Source organism: Macaca mulatta, chromosome 2, assembly GCF_049350105.2.
Source record: "Macaca mulatta isolate MMU2019108-1 chromosome 2, T2T-MMU8v2.0, whole genome shotgun sequence".
NCBI lineage: Eukaryota > Metazoa > Chordata > Mammalia > Primates > Cercopithecidae > Macaca > Macaca mulatta.
The window spans coordinates 108,065,458-108,092,804 of record NC_133407.1 but is presented as its reverse complement, the minus strand read 5'-3'; the positions used below and the strand labels follow the sequence as shown (position 1 = coordinate 108,092,804).

Here is a 27,347-nt window from a genome sequence, read left to right as displayed (position 1 = left end):
CGAATCGGTCGCGGAACCTGTCTTTACCTAGAGCTACCATGAGCAAGCGGAACCAGGTATCGTACGTACGGCCAGCCGAGCCAGCGTTTCTGGCCCGCTTCAAGGAACGGGTCGGCTACAGGGAGGGACCCACCATAGAGACTAAGGTGAGCCCTCACCAGTCGTGTTACTTCGGAAGCGCGGCCAGCCTGCCACTTTCAACTTTTGCCTTTACTTGGAGGGTGGGTGCTGTCGGGTCCCTCTTTTCACCCGCGCTCGGCACCAATTCCGGTGGAACTCGGACCCCCAGCCTGGTTCTTTTCAAGCGACTACAGCCCCCTACGCCCAGAAAGCTCTGTAGGTTTCAGAGCGCTGCTGTTTTCCTAAAAATGACCTTACATGTAAACCGCCTGGTCCTTGGTAGATGGTAAAGAAAGATCACTTTCTTGTCTCTTCTTTCTCTCTTGTTTACCTCAAAAGCTGTGAGTTCGCAGGGTGAGTTAGAGTTACAGCGTCGTCCCATATTCCAGATAAGGACACAGGCCACTCGATCAAATGACCCCCGCCCGAACCGTGTCCTAGGACTCGAGTGTGGAACGTCTTCGGAGGAATGTCCTGAATCTGTTTCTATGCTTTGTTAAGTTAAAAAAAAAAAAATTAAAAAATATAGAGAGAAGGTCGGGCACAGTGGCTCACGCCTGTAATCCCAGCACTTTGGGGGGCCGAGGCAGTCGGATCGCGAGGTCAGGAGATCTAGACCATCCTAGCTAACACAGTGAAACCCCGTCTCTACCAAAAATATAAAAAATTACCTGGGCGTGGTGGCGGGCGCCTGTAGTCCCAGCTACTCAGGAGGCTGAGGCAGGAGAATGGTGTGAACGCGGGAGTCGGAGCTTGCAGTGAGCGGAGATCGCGCCACTGCACTCCAGCCCGGGCGACAGAGCAAGACTCCGTCTAAAAAAACAAACAAACAAAAAAAGTAGCCAAAAGCCCTAAATATCCTGGGTCTAAATAGAAGAAGAGGAGCTTCAGGAAAGAGCCACACCTGACTACTGTTGTTTAGGGCTGAAGGGATCAGTATTGAACACATGAATGACAAGAAAGCAAAACAGCTTAAGTTGCTGATACAGAGAAAGTTTTAGTGGTCTAGATAGAAGAGCAAACCAGCCACAACATTCCCTTTAACCAAAGTGTAATCTAGAGCAAGGTCCTAACTCTTTTCAATCCTATGAAGTCTGAGACATGTGAGAAAGCTGCAGAAGAAAAGAGTGAAGCTAACAGAGGTTGGTTCATGAGGTTTAAGAAAAGAAGCCATCTCCATAACATAAAAGTATGAGATGAAGAAGCAAATTATTCAGATCTAGCTAAGATAGTTGATGAAAATGGTTGCACTAAACAGGTTTTCAATGTAGATGAAACAGCCTTCTATTGGAAAAAGATGCCATCTAGGACTTTGTTTTTTTTGTTGGTGGTGGTTGTTTTTGAGACAGGGTCTCACTCTGTCACCCAGGCTAGAGTGCAGTGGTGCAATCACAGCTCACTGCAGCCTTGACCTCCTGGGCTCAAGTGATCCTCCTGCCTCAGTCTCCCAAGTAGCTGGGACTACAGGCACGCACCACCACTGGGTAATTTTTGTATTTTTTTATAGAGACAGGATCCCACTGTGTTGCCAAGGCTGGTCTCAAACTCCTGGACTCAAGCAATCCTCCCACTTTAGCCTCTCAAAGCCTCTCAAAAAACACTATGCCTGTCCCATTTAGGACTTTCATAGCTAGAGAGAAGTCAGTGACTGGCTTCAAATTTTCAAAGGACAGGTTAACACTCGTTAGGGGCTAATGCAGCTGGTGACTTTTAAGTTGAAGTTAATATTTACCATTCCAAAACTCCTAGGGTCCTTAAGAATTACACTAAATCTCATCTACCTGTGCTCTAGAAATGGAAAAACAAAACCTTGATGACAGCACATCTCTTTATAGTATGGTTTACTGAATTATTTTAAGCCCACTGTTGAGACCTACTGCTCAGAAAAAAAAGATTATTTCAATATATTACTGCTGATTGACAATACACCTGGTCACCCAAGAGCTCTGATGGAGATCTACAAGGAGATTAATGTGGTTTTCATGCTTGCTAACACAACATCCATTCTGCAGCCCATGGATCAAGGAGTAATTTCTATTTTCAGTCTTATTGTTTAAGAAATAACAGCCAGGCACAGTGGCTCACACTTGCAATCCCAGCACTTTGGGAAGTCAAGGCAGGTGGATTGCTTGAGCCCAGGAGTTCAAGACCAGCCTGGCCAACATGGTGAGACCCCATCTCTACAAAAAATACAAAATTTAGCCAAGTGTGGTGGCATGCACCTGTGGTCCCAGCTACTTGGGAGGCTGAGGTGGGAGGATCCCCTGACCCCAGGTAGGTTGAGGCTGCAGTCAGCCATGATCGCACCACTGCACTCCAGCCTGGGTAACCGAGCCAGACCCTGTCTCAAAACGAAACAAAACAAAACAAAAAGTCAAAACATTTGTAAGGCTACAGCTGCCATGGATAGTGATTCCTCTGATGCATCTGGATATTGTAAATTGAAAACTTTATGGAAAGGTTTCACCATTCTAGACACGTTAAGAACATCCATGATTCATGGGAAGAGGGCAAAATATCAGCATTAACAGGAATTTGGAAGAGGTTGATTCCAACCTTCATGGATGACTTTGAGAGGTTCAGGCCTTCAGTGGAGGAAGTAATTGCAGGTGTGGTAGAACAAGGAAAAGAACTAAAATTAGAAGTAGAGCCTGAAAATGTAATTAAGTTGTTGCAGTCTCATAAAAATTGAACACATGAGTTGCTTCTTATTGATGAGCAAAGAAAGTGGTTTATTGAAATGGAATCTACTTCTGGTGAAGATGCTGTGAACATTGTTGAAATGTCAACAAAGGATTTAGAGTAAACTTACTTGGTAAAGCAGCAGCAGGTTTAAGAGGACTGATTCCAATTTTGAAAGGAGTTCAGCTGTGGGTAAAATGCTATGAAACAGCATTGCAGCATCACAAAAGAGAAATCTTTTGTGAAAGGAAGACTCAATTAATGCAGCAAACTTCATCATTGTCTCATTTTAAAAAATTGCCACAGCCACCCCGCCTTTCAGCACCCACCACCCTCATCAGTCAACATCCATCAGCATCAAGGGCAGACCCTTCACTGGCAAAAAGATGAGGACTCACTGAAGGCTCAGATGAGCTTTAACGTTGTTAGCAATAAAGTATTTTTAAATTAAGGTGGGTACATCTTCCAAACTCCTGTTAATGTTAATATTTTGCCTTCTCCCATGAATCGTGGATGTTCTTAATGGGATCTAGATTTTTTTTAGACATAATGATACTGCATACTTAATACTAACTGTAGTTAGTGTATAGTGTAAACATAACTTTTATGTAAACTGGGAAACCAGAAAATTTGTGTGACAGTTTATTTTGATGCTTGCTTTGTTGTGGTGATCTGGAACCAAATCTGTGGTATCTTCAAGGTATGCCAGTAGGATGAGTATGTGCTAACCCCATGCACTGTGCCAGGCTCTGAAAGGATGAAGAGATGGATCTCCAAAATGCCATGTTCTTTAACACTTCCTGCCCTATTTTCACAGGTCACCATCTCTCCGAAACCCTTCAAAGCTCTCCAAACAGTTACTCTTTCTCTGTTTTTCTCTTTACCTTATCCATATCTTACCTATAACACTCATTTTATATTGCAACTACTTGCTTTCCTGTTTATCTTCACCACTAGATTGAACTCTTTAAGTTAGTATCTTAATCCTTCCATATTTTCCCAGCACCTAGCACAGTGCCTGGCACTAAGTAGTGGTCTTGTATTTGTTAATGACTCTGCTTGTTATCAGGTTAGACTTCGTGGAGGAGGGATATTTAGGTAGACTCTTGAGCATGGTTAGGTCAGTAGGTAGAGATGAAGAGAATAGCATGGGTAAAGGTGTAGAGATTTGAGAGTCATGGACTATATATAGCAGTATTAGAGGGACTAGTGGAGGTGAGGTCATGTGGACTATTTAGTAAGCAACAGGGAGCCATTTTTTTCTTAGAGGTAACACAGGGAATGACTGATCCCCATGACTAAAAATAGGGATGATGACAAAGAGGATAAGGTTTGAGAAAAGGGACATAGATTCAGCAATGAGAAGACGAGACTCAGCTTTACTTTGCTTGAGGTCCTGGTGATGACCCTGTACACACAGTTGACAGCTTGAAGGTTACAGCTTGGAATGCTCTCTTAAGAGAACTTTGGGAATCCTTTCCAAGTAATGTCAGTGATTTTCGCTTATTTATGTACTCAAGGGAATTTCCCTTAGAGAAGTACGCCATGTTTCAGTGTAAGAACCACTTCATTTTTAATCAGTTTGGCAATATACAGTATTCCCCTATTATGTTCCAAGACTCCCAGTGGCTTCCTGAAACCGTGGATAATACTGAATTCTATATATGTTTTTTCCCATACATGTATACTTATGGTGAAGTTTACTATATAAATTAGGAATATCAGCAGAGTAGTAACTAATAATAGAACAATTATAACAGTATACTCTAGTACAAGTTATATGAATTTGCTTGTTTGCTTGCTGTCTCTAAATATTTTATTATACTGTACTCACCCTTCTTTCATACTACAGTTGACCACAGGTAACTGAAATTGTGGAACATGAAATTGAGGATAAGGAGGGGATTACTGTAGTCAGGATTTTAGTCATCTATTAACAAAAATAAATGAGTTTCATGGGAAATCATTCTGCAGTTAAGCTAAATCATCCTATTCACTTTTTTTATTTTTATTTTTTTTGAGGTGGAGTCTTGCTCTGTTGCTTAGGCTGAAATACAGTGACTCAATCTCAGCTCACTGCAACCTCTGCCTTTTGGGTTGAAGCGATTCTCCTGCCTCAGCCTCCCAAGTAGGTGGGATTACAGGTGCCCACCACCACGCCCAGGTAATTTTTGTATTTTTAGTAGAGATGGGGGGTTTCACCATGTTTGCCAGGCTAGTCTTGAACTGCTAACCTCAAGTGATCCACCTGCCTAGGCCTCCCAAAGTGCTGGGATTACAGGCGTGAGCCACTGCGCCTGGCCCTATTCACTTGCTTGAGAGTTAATTCAGAAATGTCTTTGAACAGTCATCAGTGGCTCCTGCCACTGTCCTTAGACTGTTTCTCTTGTTTTCCAGGCAGTCACATTTAAAAAAAAGAAGAAGAGAGTCAGAATTAATTATTCTCAATTTAAGAAACAAAAGGAATGATTTTATTTCACCTTCCCATATTTTTGGCTAAAAAAACTTATTACCTATTTGTGGTCATTTATTGGAGACTTTCAGAGAAAAACAGGCAGAAACTGATGAATAATCAGTGAAGTAACATGAATACCATTAAAGAGAATGTACTTGTCCAGTGATAGAGCAGACTTGGGAACTTTGAGATATAGTCAGAATGGCAAAGCAACTTGCCAGGGCTTCACGTAGTTCATCATTTTCCATTCTGTTTATCATTCATGAGTAGATCAACAAATAGTTCTGGAAGTCCTGCCTCTCCAGAAGGCACTTGCCCAATGGAAACCAGCAGAAAAACATTGGTGCCACAGTGCAGTACATGCTGCCTATGAGCTATGCACAGTGTAAGAAACAAGAGGAGGTGAGATTTAGGTAAGTACTTCAAGAGGCTCTGAATCTGGAAGGCAACTTCAAGAAGTTGGTCAGGGGCTGTGGGGCTTAAAAGGCAGTAGGAATTTGTTCAGAGACAGGGAAAGCAAAGGAGCTAATATATTTATAAATCTCCAAGTACTCAAACCTTGCCATGCCAGAGTCTAGATGCCATGAGAGAGTGGTACAGGATAAAGCTGTGGTTATGGGCTGAGGCTAATTCTTGCAGGGCTTTGTTGCCTTGTTTGGGAGACAAGGAAGTCTCTGTGAGAAGTGAATTAATGAGTGATTGTGTTTGAATAACATGTGAAAACACATTTTGTTATGCATACCTTTCAATCCAACAGTTCCACCTCTAGTGAACTGTTAACATTACAAGTTCTTGGCCGGTCACAGTGGCTCACGCCTGTAATCCCAGCACTTAGGGAGGCTGAGACTGGTGGAACATGAGGTCAGGAGATCGAGACCATCCTGGCTAACACGGTGAAACCCTGTCTCTACTAAAAATACAAAAAATTAGCCGGGCGTGGTGGTGGGTGCCTGTAGTCCCAGCTACTCGGGAGGCTAAGGCAGGAGAATGGTGTGAACCCGGGAGGTGGAGCTTGCAGTGAACCGAGATCGTGCCACTGCACTCCAGCCTGGGCAACAGAGCAAGACTCCATCTCAAAAAAAAAAAAAAGTTCTTGTATATAAGTTCCCAAAAATGAGCAAAAAAAGGTGCATGAGGTTTTTTCATAGTAGAAAAAAGTCTGGAAACAAGCAAAATTTATATTTACAAGATACTGGTCAAATCCTGAGGTGACTATATAAATGCAAGGCAGTGATTTTTTAAAAATCAGATAATTCTATATGTATCTTAAAGTACTGTGCAAAGATATTTTTTGAGTTAAGTTGTGGGAATGGGGCTCTTATGGTGTCTGACATTTCAAAAATCTGAATCAACTGGCAAAATATTACCATCTGTTACACATATACGGGGAGTACATGGTTTCTCTTATATTATTCTCTGTACTTTATGTTTGAGAAATTTCATAAATATGAAAAAAGCAAGTCACAGTAATATGTACAGTGTTGTTGGTATACAAAAAGTTTTATGTACTTGCATAGTTGTATAGACATGGAAAATAGCTGTTGGATATCCACCAAACTGAAGCTATTAGGAGGGGAAAAAGATGAGCAGAGGTGAGAGAGAGTCCGTTTTACTAGCTTCTTTCTATACTTTGATGGTGTTTATTTCTTGTCTAACTCAGAGAAGAGGCAGGTGAAAAGTGCTGATGAGGAGCAAACAACTGACATGGCACAGTACTGCCCTGAGTAGGCTAGGAATGACAGCAGTACCCAAAGCAGAGGGTCCCTCACACTAGCAACTACAAGTTGGGTCGTGCTGAGATGGAAATGAATCCCACCAGACAGGCACTCCAGGGTGAATGGCAGTTAAACCTGTTCCCTTGTGTGGCAAGCTAAGTCTCTTTGGAGTTACCTTAAAATTCACTGCCTTTATTTACTCAATAAAGATACCCTTCTCGTGAATAATTACAGTTTCTCTTAGAGGCAGTGGTTCTGTTTGTCTCAAGATCAGTGATCTATACGCATTGCATTGTGTTTTTCCGTAGAGAATTCAGCCTCAGCCCCCAGATGAAGATGGGGATCACAGTGACAAAGAAGATGAACAGCCTCAAGTGGTGGTTTTGAAAAAGGGAGACCTGTCAGTTGAAGAAGTCATGAAAATTAAAGCAGAAATAAAGGCTGCCAAAGCAGGTAGGTCTGAAAGTAATCTGGTTTTTCTGACAATGTAAGGAGCCCGGGGTATGAAATTGTTTATTTTATTTAGTAGTGTGGTATGTTTCAAGGCAGCAGTTCCAGGTTCCAGCCTTAGCTTTGACACTTACCAGATGTGTAACCTTGAGCAAGTTATTACACCTCTCAGCCTCAATTTCCTCATCAGTAAAATGGAAATAATTGTACCTACTGGGTTGTTATCAGGATTAAGTGTGAATTTAAGTAAAAGCATCCTTTTTAAAAAAAAAAAAAATAGGTGGTTAGACTTATAAACCAGTCGATAAAGGTGTATTTCATTACTGCCTTAAGTTTGGTATGCTATGTAGTATATTTTTCATTATTTCTGAACATTTACTACATTGCTTTAGGGGAAAATGCTGTAGTTCCAAACGATCACTTTTCAAAATACTTTAAAATACAACCTGATTGTAATTGGGAACTGACAATATTATAGAATACTTTAGCGTGTGAGTTTTTATTAAGTAACTGCATGTCTTGAGGGCAATTTAGCTAGAAACAATGTAGAAGACCAGACCGAATCAGATTCAGGGATATCCTTAAATACAATATGAGATTTTCTTGTTATTTGCTTCTAAGATAAAGGCAAAATAATGAGGAGAAGAAAGTTCTTAAAAATTCTGTTTTTGCTCAGATGAAGAACCAGCTCCAGCTGATGGAAGAATCATATACCGAAAACCAGTCAAGCGTCCCTCAGATGAAAAATATTCAGGTTTAACAGCAAGCTCAAAAAAGAAGAAGCCAAATGAAGATGAAATAAATCAGGACTCAGTCAAAAAGAGCTCACAAAAACAAATTAAAAATAGTAGCCTCCTTTCTTTTGACAACGAAGATGAAAATGAGTAAGTGTAAATATTTTGAATGTAGTCTACTTTGAAAGTATATGGAGTGTTTTTCAAAATAACATTTTTTCCTATTATAAAGATACTACAAGTTCCTTATAGAAAGTTTAGGAAATAGAGAAAAAAATTTAATAAACTATGTTTATTCATCAATCAGAGGGGTATTGACCCCTCTGACTTAAAATGCCAACTCTATAGAAATTAGCTAGTATTAACATTTTATTTCCCTTGTGTGGTTGTGTATGTATGTAAATTATATTTTTAAGCAGAATACTTTTTTTGTGTGTAAACAAAATTTTATAAATACAGTTGTGTTGCAAATGTTCTTTGTCCTGCTTCTCACTTGACATTGCATTATGAGTATTCTTCCAGGTCAGTAAATTTCAAAAACCGACATTAATAGCTACAGAGAATTTCATAATCTCATTGTATCTTTTTCATTAGCAATAGCTCCACTTTGGGTGGGGTAGATGATAATGTGCCTTGTTAAAAGTACCTCCCTAACTCCTGCTAAGGGTGGCCATGAGACTCAGCTCTGGCAAGTTAAGAAATACAGGTGGAAATCTGATAAAGCTGCTGGGTTTTTTGATACAAAAGGACAGACTTGGCAAGCATGAGCCTTTGCTTTTATCTCTTCATCCTACTTGGAATGCAGAGATAAAACCTGAGTAGCAGAGCCATTTTTAGGCATAAGGAAGGCAGCCATGTGTTTTGGGTCATGTTAGTAAAAAGACTCAGAACTTGGCTCCTTGCTGACATGCCTCGAGGAGCTGCTACACCAGCTTGAATTGCTGACCTCTGACTTCTTGGTAGTGAGAAGAGTAAACACTGTGCTTAATTAGGCCTCGGTCAGGTTTCTCTTATATGCAACCAAATGCAGTCCTAAATAATACAATAAATAACTGGTCAAACTGTTACTGGTGGAGGGTGTCCAGGTTCTTGGCATTTTGGACAAATAATTGGACAAAACGCACAAAGCAATGAATATCCTCTAGAGGTCTGCCATTGGTTACTTGGTATACACCCTATGTAAATGAAGTAGTGGCCCGTGACCTGTCTGATTGGTGCAGAAAGTGACCAATCAGAGGCTGAAGTGAAGTTACAAAGTTATACTCCTGTGTAAATGAAGACTTGGCCTATGACCAGTCTGATTGGTTGCAGGAGGGGACAAATCAGAGGCACTTACGTTTTTCATCTGCAACGCAGAAAAGGCAAGGAGATTGCAAAGGGAGTAGCCTCTCATCCTTTTGTTACTTAGGTATGGAGAGGTGGGGTTTTCCTTTTGATTCAATTCTAGGAAGTCAATGTGAATCAGCCTTAGGTTCCCTGCCTCCAGACCCTATTCTCCTGCCTCATTTTCCCCCTGAGAGAGGTGATCCTCATAAATCTTTATGGGAGGCTAAGAGACTGAGGGTCTTTCTTCTGTAACTGCTTCATGCTAACTTGGGACACACTCCCTACCTATTGGAGATCACGTAACTCTCACCCTGTTTTGTCTAGTGGAGACAGGGTAGCTTCTTGATGGCCGGTGGGGTGTTCACCTGAAACTGGCTAGAAATCTTGTCACATGATCATCTAACTTGGTGGTCTAGGCAAAAGGAAATGGATTTGGTTAAAAGATTTAACAAATATGATCCAAAAACCAAGGCAAGTATAATCATTAATAATGGGCTGGCCAAGGGATGAAACCCAACTTAGTGCCCTTTAGCTGCCCCATGACCCAACAGCTGGTACCATATTTTGGAGGCCCAGTCAGCTAGTTTTCAGGTGGTGTCCCTTACTAACCCTGATTGGTTGACGTCAAAACAGCATTCTTCTAGGAAAAAGACATAAGCCACCTTTTTCAGCAGTTAGGAAATCTAGTTCCCTTTGATTTTGCAAAGCGACCACTGCCAAGGAGCCTATCTGATTTTGTAAGGTGGCAATACTTTGAGCAATGTCATTTAAGCTTTCCATAAATTCCTTGGACAAGCATTGGTAATAGGATAGGGAAGTTGCAGTCCCACTAACTCCCATTCCTACCCTTGCTGTTATTCCTAGCCCTTGTGTCTTGGTGGTTGCAGTTAAAGTATAATGAGGGATTGGTTGTTGGGAGCTATATTAATTTCAGGACATACAAAGACAAATCACAGCAGAACCAATCTAACTTCAAAATAAGCTTCAGTCCTGTATACTTGGCCTGATTACCCACACAAAGTGCAACAAGAATCATTGTCCATATAGACTCTCCTAGGTTGGCTTTGCTGGAACATTTCACAAGGCCATTTCAGTCAAAGTCCTGAGAAAGTAACCAGTTTCTTCAATTGTGTCCTATTACAAAAGAAAACGTGGTTATTAACGTTATACAAACAAATACCATGAATTAAGAATATTCATAAATAGTTTACAAATTCTGGAGAAATTAGAATACTCAATATACTTAAAGTATATTTCAAGGCTATAAATAGTTCAAAATAAAAAGATTATTCAGACTGAAAAAAAACAAAAAGAATTAGCAATATTTCAGACAACAAAAGCCATACAAATTATTTCAGTCTTCCATTAGTTCATTTCAGTCCATTGTAATCAACTCCTGCTGTACTTCATGTTCATCTTTATGAACACATCAGCCTTTCAATTAGTGCCTTGGAAGTTTTCTGTCTAATCCAATGGCACACTCTCCAAAGTTATCAGAAACCTGCATTCAAGAGTTCTTTCATGAACTCCTCCAAAGAAGTAAGCCTTGGACTGTAGCTGATTATAAGTCACTTTTTGTTGTTGTTGTTGTTGAGAAGGATCAAAGCAAAACATCAATTATGGATGACAAAAGTCTTAAGACAGCCATAAAGACACAGTTGACAAAGAAATTTGGTTATGTCTGTGGCTTACAACAATTTAACATAATCATTACAACATATATTAAGACATCAGAATTTTAGAAATCTCATACAATCCTGGAACACATATTAACAACAAATCTCTATCAGTATAACCCAAAGGAAGCTAAACACCACCTCACACTTGACAGTGTTTCCTGTATAATTCTAACATTACAAATGAGCCTAATATATCACTCTTGGACTTCAGGAAGCCTGATATCTAAAAAGTTAGTTTAAGGTCAAAAGTTTTCGAATTAACTTTTTTCCATTAGTATGGTCATATTTTTCTTACTTATTTGTAAGTTATATAATTTATCAATTTTTTGTTGTTCTGTTCCCCAACCTCTATGTCAGATAAAGAATCGCCCAGGCCAGATACAATGGCTCATGCTTGTAATCCCAACACTTTGGGAAGCCAAGGTGGGAGAATTGCTTGAAGCCAGGAACCTGAGACCAGCCTGGGCGACAAAGCAATACCCCTATCTCTACAAAAAATAAAAAATAGCCAGGTGTAGCGACATACACCTGTAATCTCAGCTGCTCAGGAGGCTAAGCAGGAGGATGGCTTGGACCCAGGAGTTCAAGGCTGCAGTGAGCTATGATTGCACCACTGCACTCCAGCCTGGGCAACAGAGTAAGAACTGTCTCTTTAAAAAAATAAAAAATAAAAATGGGCCGGGCGCGGTGGCTCACGCCTGTAATCCCAGCACTTTGGGAGGCTGAGGCGGGCGGATCATGAGGTCAGGAGATTGAGACCATCCTGGCTAACACAGTGAAACCCCATCTCTACTAAAAAAGACAAAAAAAAATTAGCTGGGCGTGGTGGTGGGCACCTGCAGTCCCAGCTACTCAAGAGGCTGAGGCAGGAGAATGGCGTGAACCCAGGAGGCGGAGCTTGCAGTGAGCTGAGATCGTGCCACTGCACTCCAGCCTGGGCAACAGATCGAGACTCCGTCTCAAAAAAATAAAGAAATAAATAAAATTTTAAAAAATAAAAATAAATTTTAAAAAAGAATTACCCATGTTCTCTTTGTTTTTGTTTATTCATTTTAAGCTTTATTCTATCTGGAATTTATTTGAGTATACTTTTTCCTCAAATAATCAATTGTCCTAGAACCATGTGTTTCTCATTTATTTGAAAGGTCATCTAGTGAGAGATTTCTCCAAGTGTTGGGGTAGGGAAGGGAGGGAAGCACTGTAAAGTCTGAGCCTTTCCAGGTGATTCCTCAAGACCCTGCTTAATCCTAACAATTTTCCTCATTAGTAAAAGCCCATACTGGGGGCTTGTTAAGATCCTCACCAGCCACATCTATCTGAAATTATGAATTTCAAAGTATCTTACGAATTTGATGCCACATTATCTTTTTTAAGTTTGTTTTGTTTTGTTTTTTTGAGACAGAGTTTCACTTTGTCACCCAGGCTGGAGTGCAGTGGTGTGATCTCAATCTCAGCTCACTGCAAGCTCCACCTCCCATGTTCACACCATTCTCCTGCCTCAGCCTCCCGAGTAGCTGGGACTACAGGCACCCACCACCATGCCCGGCTAATTTTTTGTATTTTTAGTAGAGACAGGGTTTCACTGTATTAGCCAGGATGGTCTCCATCTCCTGACCTCATGATCCACCTGCCTCGGCTTCCCGAAGTGCTGGGATTACAGGCATGAGCCACCGCGCTTGGCCTTTTAAGTTTTAAGTACCTATAAAGAACACTTAAAGGTATTGTATGTAGGTGAGCTAGGAAGACCTGAAATAGGCTCTAAATTACTCAAATTAATCCTGAAGCCATTCTGCAATACTGTCTTTAATGTATACTCACTTGTTATAGAAGCCAGGGTTTTTTCCCCTAATTTGTACCATTGCTATATGTATTATTGTACCAAACTACACTTTTAATTACTGTAAATTTTAATATATCTTAGTATCTGGATGTGGGAACCTTGAAAGCAGGGACTTTGTGTTATTCACCACTGTATTCTCAATATCAGAAGAGTATCTGGCCTACTAAGTGCACAATAAACATAGTTAAAATGAATGAGAGTGTTGTCTGTAATTTTCTTTTTATAGATGAGTAGGTCTCATGTGTAGACCCTGTACAATCAGCATCAGAACCCCCCAGAAACCTAAAAATTAAATTCTTGGTCCTTGCCTGCTGAATCAGAAACTGTGTATAAGGCCCAGTAATCACTGTAACGTGCCAACTAGGTGGTTCTGTTATTCACTCACATTTGAGAACCACTGATAAATACTATAGTAGTCCTCCCTTGTCCGTGGGGAATATATTCCAAGACCTCCAGTGGATGCCTGAAACCACAGGTAATACTAAACTTCATATGTAGTATGTTTTTTCCTATATGTACATACCTATGGTAAAGTTTAATTTATAAATTAGGCACAGTAGAGATTAACAATAAAATAGAACAATTATAACTATACTATAATAAAAGTTATGTGAATGTGGTTTCACTCACTCTCAAAATATCTTACTGTACTGTACCTTGGGTATAAACCACAGAAAGAAAAACCATGGAAGACTACTCTATTAGAACTATGATAAAAAAATGGCTCACACCCATAATCCCTGCACTTTGGGAGGCTGAGGTGGGGCAATCGCTTGAGGCCAGGAGTTTGAGACCAGCCTAGCCAACATGTTGAAACTCCATCTCTACTGAAAATACAAAAATTAGCTGGGCACAGTGACTCTTCCCTATAATTCCAGCTATTCAAGAGGCTGAGGCATGAGAATCGCTTGAACCCAGGAGGCAGGGGTTGCAGTGAGCAAAGATCACACCACTGCACTCCAGCCTGGACAACAGGGTAAGACTGTCTCAAAAAAAAAAAAAAAAGATGGAAAATTTAAACAAGGAATATGAAAAACTGTTTAAAAGGTCTTAAATCTTGAAACATCATATTGGTGAAGCCTTTACTGCAGGTGATATTTCTAGCAATGTAAACATAAAAGCTCGGCCAGGAAGCACATCTTGTGATGAAAGACAAAGACCAAGACATGGTGGCACCTGAGATGTGCTTATCATCCTTAGGGAAACTGCTTCCTAAGAACAGTGGGTTCTGTTAACTGCAAGATCTATTTTGCTAAGAGTGGTGAGTTTGGAGTCAGAGAAGACAGGCTCAAAGAAGAAAGACGAGGCCTCTTCTCTCATGCTGCTTCTAAGCAATGTTGAACACGTATTTGAAGCTCCAGAGTACAAATAGTAAATTTTGGTGGTGTCCACCTGCTAATTCTGTAGGCTTGCAGGGAAAAAAAAAAAATCAGGCCGGGCGCAGTGGCTCAAGCCTGTAATCCCAGCACTTTGGGAGGCCGAGGCGGGTGGATCACGAGGTCAGGAGATCGAGACCATCCTGGCTAACATGGTGAAACCCCGTCTCTACTAAAAATACAAAAAACTAGCCGGGCGTGGTGGCGGGCGCCTGTAGTCCCAGCTACTCGGAGGCTGAGGCGGGAGAATGGCGTGAACCCAGGAGGTGGAGCTTGCAGTGAGCCGAGATCGCGCCACTGCACTCCAGCCTGGGCGACACAGCGAGACTCCGTCTCAAAAAAAAAAAAAAAAAAAAAAAAAAAAAAAATCTGTGGATGTTTACCAGCCTCCACCAAAATTTCAAAGGATGGCTGCCCGGGCAGAGACTTGTTGCAAGGGGTGGAGCCGCCCCCAGTAGAGCAACACCGAGCAGAGATGACCTGGGCTACTGTAGAAAGTCCCGACCCGGGGCAATGCATAGTGTAGCTGTGGAAGCAAGGCCACTACTGAGAGTCCTCACTAGGGCCATGCATAGTGGAGCCATGGGAACAGAACCACCACCAAGAGCTGTAGAATCACAGGCAGTATGCAGCACCTGCTGGGGAAAGCTACAGGCACCAGACTCCATCCTGTAGGAGTAGCCATGTGGGCTGCACCCAGCAATGCCATAGGGGTGGTGCTGCCTGAGGCTTTGGCGGTCCAATCCCTGCCCCAGTGTGTCCAGAAGGAAGCACATGGAGGCAAAAGGGATTATTCTCCAGCTTTAAGATTTGGCCCAGTTCAGTAGCTCATGCCTGTAATCCCAGCACTTTGGGAGGCTGAGGCAGGAGGATCACTTGAGGTCAGGAGTTAGAGACCAGCCTGCCCAACATGGTGAAACCCTATCTCTACTAAAAATACAAAAATTAGCTGGGTGTTGCTCGCGCATGCCTGTAGTCCCAGCTACTCGGGAGGCTGAGGCAGCAGCAGCAGAATCACTTGAACCCTGGAAGAGGAGGTTGCAGTGAGTTGAGATTGCACCACAGCACTCCAGCCTGGGCAATACAGTGAGACTCTGCCTCAAAAAAAAAAAAAAATTAATGTCTACCCTCCTGGGTTTCAGACTTCCTTAGGGCCTGCTACTCCTTTCTTTTTGCCTATTTCTCCCTTTTAGAATGGGAATATCTGTCTTTTGCCTGTACCACCAATGTATCTTGGAAGTAGATAACTTGTTTTGATTTTATAGGCTCATAGATGAGATTCTGGACTTTGGATTTTTGAGTTGAGCTGGTTGTTAAGACTTTGGAGTTACAGGGTTGTACATGAGAAGTACGTGAGTTTGGGGAGGCCAAGGATGAAATGCTATGGTTTGAATATTTGTACCCTCCAAAATCATGTTGAAAGTTAATCCCCAGTGTGGCCTTTAAGAGGTGATTAGGTCATGAGGACTCTGCCCTCATTAATCGATTAATTCATTCATGCATTAGTGGATTAATAGGTTCATGGATTAGTGGGCTATCATGGGAGGGGGCTAGTGGCTTTATAAGAAAAGGAAGAGAGACCTGAACTAGCATAATCAGTCCCCTCACCATATGATACACTGCATCAGGACTGCAGAGTCTCCACCAGCAAGAAGACCCTCACCAGATGTGGCCCCTCTACCTTGGACTTCTTAGCATCCAAAACTGTAAGAAATCCCTCAGACCAGGTGTGGTGGCTCACACCTGCAATACTAGCACTTTGTGGAGCCAAGGCAGGAGAATTGCTTGAGCCAGGAGTTTTGAGACCAGCCTGGGCAACATGACGAGACCCTATCTCTACAAAAATGAAAGCATTAGCTAGGCATGGTGATGTGTGCCTGTGGTCCCAGCTATTTGGGAGGGTGAAGTGGAAGGATCACTTGAGTCCAGGAGGTCAAGGCTGCAGTGAGCCATGTTTGCACCAATGAACTCCAGCCTGGGCAACAGAGCAAAATCCTGTCTCAAAAATAAATAAATTTCTCTTTTAAAATAAATTACCCAGTTTCAGGTATTCTAAGTAACAAAAAATGGATTAAGACAAACTTGAACTGCTCATTATAAAGTTTCTTTTCAACCCTTAACCTAATAGTTGGACATCCAATTCTTTTTTATAAAACTCCCTATGTGATTCTCATGTATAACTTAGGGATGAGAAACAGAGCCACTCATACCCAAACCACACCTACATTAATTAAATCGGAATCTCTGGTGGTGAAACCAGTAGTTCTGAAAGCTTCCAGTGATTTCAAATTTCAGCCAAGGGTGTGAACCACACTGCCCTACAACCTAGGAGACTCTCACTTTTAAGAGGAAAGATGCTCTTTGCTAAGCATAAGGCAGGTAAGCCAAAGGCTAGGCAGGGAGGCAACTTTAGGAAATCCCAATAGAACTGGGCCATGTTAGTGTACAGTATTTCCCTTTTTTTGTGGCCCCCAAACTGGTAAAACCTTATCAAATGTGACAGTCAAGATTTAGCTGGTCTTTGGAAATTAAAGGTAGTACCAAGGTCCTAGGTTGAGGTTGGAATTGGATAGGAGAGAGATGAGCTCCCTGAAGTTTGTAACACTGATGGTGGCAGCATTGCTTGGAAAGTTTCTAAAGATCATTCTCCTAAAAAGAAACTAGGGATCCTTGGAGAAATAGTTGATTCTGGGGCTAAAGTGGGGATAGTAAAAGCTGATCCTGGAACATCTTATGCCAAAAAATAAGAAGGTGTTTAAAAAATGATGAACAGCTGGGAGAGGTGGCTTATGCCTATAATCCCAGCAATTTGGGAGGCCAAGGCAGGTGGATCACTTGAGCCCAGGGGGTCAAGACCAGCTTGGGCAACATGGCAAAACCCTATCTCTACAAAAAAAGTACAAAATTAGCAGTATCTGGTGGTGCACACCTGTAGTCCCACCAACTTGGGAGGCTGAGGTGGGAGGATTGCTTGATCCCAGGAGGTTGAGGCTGTAGTGAGCCGTGATCACAACACTGCACTCCAGTCTGGGAGACAGAATGAAATCCTGTCTCAAAAAAATTAAAATGATGAAGGCATGTCAAAAGGATATAGGAGCCAACTAGCAGGAGTTACCAATGGCCAAATCTGGGGCAATTTGAACAAGAAATTAATGATAGTAGATTACAACTCATAAAATTCTTATTGATATGAACAATATATATACTTTTTAACACATGAGAAGGGCTAGGTCTTCCTTATAGTAGAATTTTAATAAAGTTAGGAGGAATTGGCCGGGCGCGGTGGCTCAAGCCTGTAATCCCAGCACTTTGGGAGGCCGAGACGGGCGGATCACGAGGTCAGGAGTTCGAGACCATCCTGGCTAACACGGTGAAACCCTGTCTCTACTAAAAAATACAAAAAACTAGCCGGGCGAGGTGGTGGGCGCCTGTAGTCCCGGCTACTCAGGAGGCTGAGGCAGGAGAATGGCGTAAAAACCCGGGAGGCGGAGCTTGCAGTGAGCTGAGAGCCGGCCACTGCACTCCACCCTGGGTGACACAGCGAGACTCCGTCTCAAAAAAAAAAAAAAAGAAAAGTTAGGAGGAATTATGGAAATAGAAACTTAGCATTTGGCAAATTCTACAGTAAAAAAAATTTAGTGGGCTGAATGATGGTCTCTAAAGACAACAGGTATTGATCCTGGAACTTATGAATGGTACCTTATGTGGTAGTTTTTTGCAAATGTGATTAAACGAATAATCTTGAGATAAGTGGATTATCCTGGATTATATAAGTGGATCCTAAATGCCATTACACTCACACCTTTCCTTATAAAAGACGGATAGAGGGAGATTAGACACAGCAGGAAATGTGAAGATGGAGGCAGAGACTGGAGTGATGTGGCTATAAGCTGAGGAATACTGGCTGCACCAGAAGCTGGAAGAGACAAGCAGTGGATTGCCCCCTAAAGCCTTTGGAGAGAACATGGCCCTGCCAACACCTTGATTTCAGCATAGTAGCTGATTTGAAACTTCTGGCCTCCAGAATTCTGAGACAATAAATTTCTGTTGTTCTAAGCCACCAAGTTTGTGATAATTTTTTATAGCAGCCATAGGAAACTAATACACAAGTGCTGTTGGCAAGATTCATCAAAGGATGCCAAAATCAGTGGCCAAAATTATGCTCAAAAACAGAATATTTGCATAGTCTCAAAGTATCTCCCCACAAGACACTAATTACAAAAGAAAAACTAGTGGCCAGGCGCAGTGGCTCATACCTGTAATCCCAGCACTTTGGGAGGCCAAGGCGGGCAGGTCACAAGGTCAAGAGATCGAGACCATCCTGTGAATGGTGAAACCCTGTCTCTACTGAAAATACAAAAAATTAGCCAGCCGTGGTGGCGGGCGCCTGTAGTCCCAGCTACTCAGGAGGCTGAGGCAGGAGAACGGCATGAACCTGGGAGTCGGAGCTTGCAGTAAGCTGAGATTGGGCCACTGCCCTCCAGCCTGGGCGACAGAGCCAGACTCCGTCTCAAAAAAATAAATAAATAAACAAACTAGTAACATTACAGTGGAGAAACTAGGCAAATGTCACCTTAACTGCATGATCAAAGTTAATATTACCAGTAATAAGTCATACTGATGCCAGGCTTAGGCCTGTAATCCCAGCCCTTTGGGAGGCCAAGGCAGGTGGATCACCTGAGGTCGGGAGCTTGAGACCAGCCTGACCGACATGGAGAAACCCTGTCTTTACTAAAAATACAAAATTAGCCGAGCATGGTGGTGCACACCTGTAATCCCAGCTACTTGGGAGGCTGGGGCAGGAGAATTGCTTGAACCTGGGAGGCAGAGGTTGTGGTGAGCCATTGCACTCCAACCTGGGCAACAAGAGCAAGAGTCTGTCTCAAAAAAAAAGTCATACTGACATCATGACCTACTGATATGCACTGAGAAGGACACCTCACTTCCAAAGGCCACAAAGATCCTGCTAGGGCCTTCCTGATGTCCTTTTCAAGGATAGGGCACAAGGGCAACCAATGTCCAGCACTAAAAAGGCCAGAATCCTAGGGTATGGCAATGGCACATGAATGCCAATACAGACTCCAGGGCTTGTCTGGCGGCAAAAGGGTCAGTGTAAAGATGTCAGATTATCCTCTCTTCAGAATGAGTCCTTTATTCTGAGATTATATCTTTCTTGTTTCTTTGAAGTTAAAATATACTTTCTTTTGTGAAATAATGATTTTCACAGGTGGTAGTTTATTGTACTTACTTTGTTAAAAGGTTGAAAAATCTATACCAGCCTCCAAAGAATATGTTGAAATTTACTGTCTGGGAATTCCAAACATCAAGTGCCAAGTGTTGTCCAATAGAACATTCTGCAATAATGGAATGTTAATAGCCCCAGCCACCTATGGTTATTAAGCACTTTAAATGTGGCTAGAGTAACCAAGGAACTGAATTTTTGCTCCTACTTAATTAATTTAAATTTAAATAGCCACAAATGGGTAGCAGCTACTGTGTTAGTACAGTTCTAGGTATTACTGGGATTTTTTTTTTTTTAATTGTTAAGAGTCCTGCAGCCCACAAGGGATTCCCTCCCACTTTGTGAAGGTCAGGGACGTTCTGATGTTTGACACAAAACAGCACAACATACAGTCATATCTGGCTGGATGGCTCAAGACAACCAGGGCCAGACAGTCACATTGGGAAAGAAGACGCATGTCTGAGTTTCCAGGCTCCTGTTTCTGTGGCCCTTTCACCAGTCCTGGGCCTGCTCTCTCCCGCAGAAAGCAATAAACTCTGCGATAGAAACTATCTTTCAACTGACACCTACTTTCACCAACCTATGGCTTCTCCCAGATCATGCATGGAGTCTTTCAGGGAGGAGAAAGGGCAGAGAGAAGGCATCTGTCCAGGTTTGAGGTTAGGAACCCTCCCCATTGGCCCCACAGTCATTCTTAGGCTAATGGCAGCTCTAGGTTTAATATGACTTAGGCATATATGGTTCTAGAAGCTGGGGTAGAAGGGACCATTAAGTATAATCAATTTGAATGTTGTCTTAGAGACCGGCGATGGCTAAGACAAGCCTGGTGCCTGGAGCTGTTGGGGGACAGCTGATTAGGTTCTTTAGCTACAGGATGAAACCCTGAACTTTATATTTTTAATCATTGTTTCCCCAAATTCTCCCATGCCTAGCTATAACTTTTCTTGCTACTTGGTTGATCATAGCCTCCATTTTCTCCAGAGCCTAGATCCTTCTTAACCCGCAGTGTAGGGTCCTAGAATGCAAACCATCTTCCCAGTTGCTCTGAGACTCTCAATCCTTACCAACCTTCTCCATTCTGCACCAATCCAGCTGGACCAGTCCACTTTTCCCCTCACACCCTGTGCAGATGGTGGCATGGCATCAGTTTTCCCTTTGCCCTTGCTTCTCCCTGAGTCATCAAGTCAACCTGAGTCTCTGGCACAAATGCAGCAGGACTGTCTGCCTCTCAGAGAAGATTCTCTGTAACCCCATGAGCAATGGAAGTTGGACTTGGCAGAATGGAAACGGTGATGGGCAGGGCAACAAGGGAGCTACAGCCTGGGCTTTGGGGCAGGTAAAGGATTTAAGGAATCCCAGCTTCAGGGTTATAAGCTTGGTGTCTTGACTTCTCCCTGTCACCTCATGTATCTAGTTACCACTGTGCCTCTTTTGCAACTCAACATGTTCCCTGTCTGGCCTTGCAACTTTTACCTTTCTCTTTCCAAATATCATCCTATTTTACTGACCTGGCAAATCTTCAGCCCAAGTTCTAGCTTTCTTTAGTAGCCACTCCCTAAAGAGTTGTTGTAGAGAGGCTCTACAACAACTGACAGACATTTGGATTGGTTCCATTTTCTGGCTATAACAAATAAATTTGCTATGAACATTCACGTGCAAGTCTTTTTCTGAACATGTTTCCATTTCTTTTGGGTAAATGCCTAGGAGTTGAATATTGGATTGTATTGCAGGTATATCATCTTTTGAAAAACTGCCAATCTTTTCAAAGGAATTGTACCATTCATTTTGCTTTCTGTCATCAGTGTATTAAAATTATTACTCTCCAAGTGGAGGCTCCATATGTGAATAAGTTGTGAGATTTCAAGTTCCAATACTTACTATCACAGTCTTTTAAATCTATAAGAATATATTTAAACTCATTTAATCCTTAGAAAATGTTCATGGTGAGGCATAATATAAATTATTGCATGTGAATTATAGTGATATAATTAACATACATATCTTTGATGTTCAGTTTGGTAAGTTTTGACCAGTGTTTACCTGTGTAGTCACCACGCAAACAAGAAACTATAGAACATTTCAATCGTCCCAGAGAGTTCCCATGCTGAATGTGCGTTGGTAATTTATTTATTTATTGCTGTGTAATACGTCATTATATGAATATAGCATAATTTCTTTTTTTTTTTTTTTTTTTTTTGAGATGGAGTCTCTCTGTTGCCCAGGCTGGAGTGCAGTGACGTGATCTCTGCTCACTGCAACCTCCACCTCTGAGGTTCAAGCAATTCTCCTGTCTCAGCCTCCCGAGTAGCTGAGACTACAGGCACACGCACCACTACACCCGGCTAATTTTTGGATTTTTAGTAGAGACAAGGTTTCACCACATTGGTCAGGCTGGTCTCGAACTCCTGACCTTGGGTGATCCACCCACCTCGGCCTCCCAAAGTGCTGGTATTACAGGTGTGAGCCACCACACCCAGCCATGCATAATTTCTTTATTCACCTGTTGATAGACATTTGGGTTGTTTCCAGTTTTTCACTATTAGAATAAGGCTGCTATATACATTCTTCTAAAAGTTTATTGTGAACAGGTTTTTATTACTCTTGGGTTAATAAAGACTAGAACTGCTGGATCATAGGCTAAATGTATGTTTACCATTTTAAGAAACTACCAAATAGTTCTCCAAAATGATAATACCATTTTATTTATTTATTTTTACTATTTATTTACTTGAGACAGGGTCTTGCTCTGTCACCCAGGCTGGAGTGCAGTGGCGCGATCTCAGCTAACTGCAGCCTCTGCCTCCCAGGTTCAAGCGATTCTCCTGCCTCAGCCTCCCAAGTAGCTGGGATTACAGCTGTGTGCCACCACGCCCAGCTAATTTTTGTATTTTTGGTAGAAACAGGGTTTTACCATGTTGGCCAGGCTGGTTCAAACTCCTGGCCTCAAGTGATCCGCCTGCCTTGGCCCCCCGAAGTATTGGGATTACAGGCATGAACCATCATGCCCGGCCAAAATGAGTATATCATTTTAACTCCCATCAATAATGTTTGAGAGTTCCAGTTGCCACACAAATTCACCAACATTTGGGGTTGTTAGTCTTTGTTTTAGGGATTTAAGAATATAAGAAATAGTATCTTATTTTAATTTGCTTATCTCTGATGACTAAAGATGTTGTGTTATCATGCATGGTTCTCCACAGAAACAGAACCCATAGACGGGGGTAGAAAGAGAGAGAATGATACAGATTGATTTTATTTTAAGGAATTGGTTACATGCTTGTGTGGGCTGGTGGATGGCAAGTCCAAATTCTGCAGGGCAGGCCAGCAGGCTGCTGGCCCAGGGAAGAGTTGTTGCAGCTCAAGTCCCAAGGGAGTCTGGAGACAGAATCCTTTCTTCTTCAGGGGATGTTAGTCTTTTCTCCCTTAAGGCCTTTAACTGATTGGCTAAGGCCCACCCATATTGTAGAAGGTAATCTGCTTTACTCAAAGCCTACTGATTTAAATGTTAGTTACATCTAAAAATCAACATCTAGACTGACGTTTGACCAAACATCTGGGTACGATAGCTTACTCAGTCAACTTGATACATAAAATTAACCATCACAGACCACTGAGCATCATATTTATGTATGAATGGCTAGTTGTATATCTTTGTTTAAATGTCTCTTCTTTTGCCCATTTTTAATTGGGTTGTTTATATTTTTATTTCTCCTTAATAGGAGCTTTTTATAAATCATGGGTACAAATCCCTTGTTAACATATCTGTTATAAATATTTTCTCCAGCTGGACACAGTGGCTCACGACTGTAATCCCAGCACTTTGGGAGGCCGAGGCGGGCGGATCACGAGGTCAGGAGATTGAGACCATGCTGGCTAACATGGTGAAACCCCGTCTCTACTAAAAATACAAAAAATTAGCCAGGCGTGGTGGCGGGTGCCTATAGTCCCAGCTACTCGGGAGGCTGAGGCAGGAGAATGGCGTGAACCCAGGAGTTGGAGCTTGCAGGGCGCCAAGATCGGCCACTGCAATCCAGCCTGGGTGACAGAGCGAGACTCTGTCTCAAAAAAAAAAAAAAAAATTTCCCCAGCCTGTGGCTTGTCTGTTTTCTTAAAGGTTTCTCTTAGTGACAGAATATTCTTCATTTTTAATTTATTGATTTTATGAAATTATATTTTTTATTTTATGGCTAATGTTTTCTCCTGTCCAACAAATCTTTGCCTACCTAATGTTTGCAAAAATAATGTTCTAAACTTTCATCTAGAAGCTTTATGGTTTTGGGTTTTATGCATACATCTAGGATTCATCTCAAATGTTATTGTGTATTTCTTTTTTACAGAAGTCCTGGAGTATTATTAATAGCATCTCATTTCCATTTTACAAATAAAAGGGGGCAATGTTCAGAACTTTAGCTAAGGCCATACTTCTAGGCCTCAAAGTCTAGTCTCATTATAATGAGCACATTTTCTGCATTCTCTAATATATGCCATGAAGCTTTCACTAAGCCCCCATCAAACCCAATGCCCTACAGAGTTTTTTTGAGACAGAGTCTCACCGTCAACCAGACTCTAGTGTGGTGGCAAGATCACAGCTCACTGCAGCCTTGAACTCCTGCACCCAAGCGATCCTCCTGCCTTAGCCAGCCAAACACTGGAATTACAGGTGTGCACCACCGCCGCCAGCCTACACAGATATTTTTATAATACCACCTTTACCACCCTAAAATGAAAATCCTAGGAAATATAAACTACCTACATATATACATTTCTAAAAATCAATAAATCACCTAGCTTAATATGGAAAAAGTCCTAAAAATAATGTAATTTATAATAAAAACGATATATTATTTCAGTATATACAGGCTTGAGCACGACTGTAATATAACACACAGGGTGTAAAATGCTTGATCCTATGTAGAATCACTATGAATGTGACAACTACATTGCAAATGGATTCAAGTGTGTTATGCTGGTTACTCAAATAACAGTTGGAAATTTTTTTTTTTTAATTTTTCAATTTTTGTGGGCACATAGTAGGTGTATATATGTATGGAATAAATGAAATATTTTGATACAGGCATAAAATGCATCACATCAGGGTAAACAGGGTTTTGTTTTTGTTTGTTTTTTGAGGTCTTGCTATGTTGCTGAGGTTGGTCTCAAATGCCTGGGCTCACTTGATCCTCCTTCCTCAGCCTCCTAGCTAACAGATGGAAATTCTGTCAACAATGTGGGGTGAGTTAGAAATTCAAAAAAAATTTTTTGGTACCAAAGAATTGTTGAGCAATTGTTTATTTGCTTTACTGAGCACACCTCTCATCCATTGTTAGTGGCAGGAATAACTAAACATCTGGGAGGTCACAATCTCTATCAAAGCTACCAAGGCACATACTTCTCCTCCTCCTAATTTTTTTTTTTTTTTTTTTTTTTTTTGAGACACAGTCTTGCTCTGTCGCCCAGGCTGGAGTGCAGTGGCGCAGTCTCAGCTCATTGCAACCTTCAATTTCCAGGTTTAAGCAATTTCTCCTGCCTCAGCCTCCTGAGTAGCTGGAACTACAGGTGCCCTCCACCATGCCAGCTAATTATTTTTGTACTTTTAGTAGAGGTGGGGTTTCACTGTGTTGACCAGGCTGGTCTCGAACTCCTGACCTCAAATGATCCACCCATCTCGGCCTCCCGAAGTGCTGGGATTACAGGCGTGAGCCACCGTGCCCAACCTGGAATTATCTTATAAATATCTTGCACATGTGCCTAAAGACAAGGATGCTACATATGCAGTTTTGCTTACAACAGAAAAATAAAAGCTATTAAATGTCCACCAATAGGGAACTAATAATGGTCTATTAAGACAATGACACATTGGGCAACGGTGGGGGAAAGATCTTTATTTACTGATACAGAACAATCTGTAAGATGGATTAGTCTTAAAAAAAATGGACAACTGTGTATATTATGCTACCGTTTCTTTCAAAAAAGAAAAAAGAAAAAAAAAGTAAAAAGAGGGAATCAAGGATTGAGAAAATAAGCCACAGACTGGGAGGAAAATATTTGCAAAAGACCTATCTGATAAAGGTCTGCTATACAAAACATACAAGGAACACTTAAAATTCACCAATAAGAAAATGAGCAATCCGATTAAAAATGGGCAAAACCTCTAACAGATACCTCACCAAAGCTATACAGGTGGCAAACACATGAAAAGATGCTAAAATCATATATTATTGGTGAACTGCAGATTAAAACAATGATTACCACTACATACCTATTAGAATAGTTAAAATCCGACCAGGTGTGGTGGCTCACACCTGTAATCCCAGCACTTTGAGAGGGTGAGGCAGGCAGATCACTTGCGTTCAGGAGTTCGACACCAGCCTGGCCAACATGGTGAAACCCCGCCTCTACAAAAAACACAAAAATTAGCTGGGTATGGTGGCGGGTGCCTGTAATTCTGGCTACTTGGGAGGCTGAGGCACGAGAATCACAACCCGGGAGGTGGAGACTGCAATGAGCCGAGATCGTGCCACCACACTCCAGCCTGGGCAACAGAACGATACTCAGTCTCAAAAAAAAAAAAAAAAAAAAAAAAAGGTTAAAATCCAAAACACTAATACCACAAAACGCTGGCAAGGATGTGGAGCAACAGGAACTCTACTTCATCACTGATGGGAATGTAAAATGGTACAGTCACTTTGCAGACATTTTGGCAGTTTCTTAAAAAGCTAAACATACTCTTACCATACAATCCAGCAATTTCACTCCTTAGTAATTTACTAAAATGAGCTGAAAACACATGTCCACACACAAACTTCAAGCAAATATTTACAGCAGCTTTATTCATAAATGACAAAGCATGGAAGCAACCAAGATGTTCTTCAGTCGATGAATGGGTAAATATAGCACATCCATAAAATGGAATATTATTCAGCACTAAAAAGAAATGAGCTGATCAGCCATGAAAAGACATGGGAGAAACTTAAATGCATACTACTAAGTGAAAAAAGCCAACCTGAAAAGACTACATACTGAATGGTTGCAACTATATGACATTCCAGAAAAGGCAAAAGTATGGAGACAGTTAAAAAGATCAGTGGTTTGGGAGGCCAAGGTGGGTGGATTACGAGGTCAAGAGATTGAGACCATCCTGGCTAACATGGTGAAACCCCATCTCTACTAAAAATACAAAAAAGTAGCTGGTTGTAGTGGCATGTGCCTGTAGTCCCAGCTACTCGGGAGGCTGAGGCAGGAGAATCACCTGAACCTGGGAGACGGAGGTTGCAGTAAGCCAAAATCGTGCCACTGTACTTCTGCCTGGGTGACAGAGCAAGACTCCGTCTCAAAAAAAACAAAGAATCAGTGGTTGCCAAGGGTTACCATGGAGGGAGGGATGAATAGGAAGAACACAGAATTTTTAGAGAAGTGAAACTCCTTATGAAACTATAATGATGGATGCATATCATTATACATTTGTCAAAATCCATAGAATATACAAAACCAAGAGTGCACCCTAATGTAAACTATGACTTTGGGTGATGATGATGTGTCAAAGTAGGTTGTACCACTCTGGTGGAGGATAGGCAGGCTTTGCATGTCTTGGGGCAGGGCATATATGGGAACTTTCTACTCAATTTCACTGTAAATTCAAAACTGCTCTAAAAAATAGTCTTTAACAGAGAGAAAGATGTTTGCTTATTCATATCTTTGTAAGAAAAACAAAAAATGGGTAATATTGGT

General features: G+C 41.6%; 1 protein-coding gene across 1 annotated transcript; it reads left to right on the top strand.

The window, feature by feature from the left end:
- Nucleotides 1-3: 3 nt before the first annotated feature.
- KIAA1143 lies at nt 4-8,611 on the top strand. Its single transcript, NM_001266705.1, is given in 3 exon segments — nt 4-146; nt 7,281-7,425; nt 8,099-8,611. Coding segments are annotated over 3 exon segments (465 nt in total). The 5' UTR covers nt 4-38; the 3' UTR covers nt 8,311-8,611.
- The last annotated feature ends 18,736 nt before the right edge of the window (nt 8,612-27,347 follow it).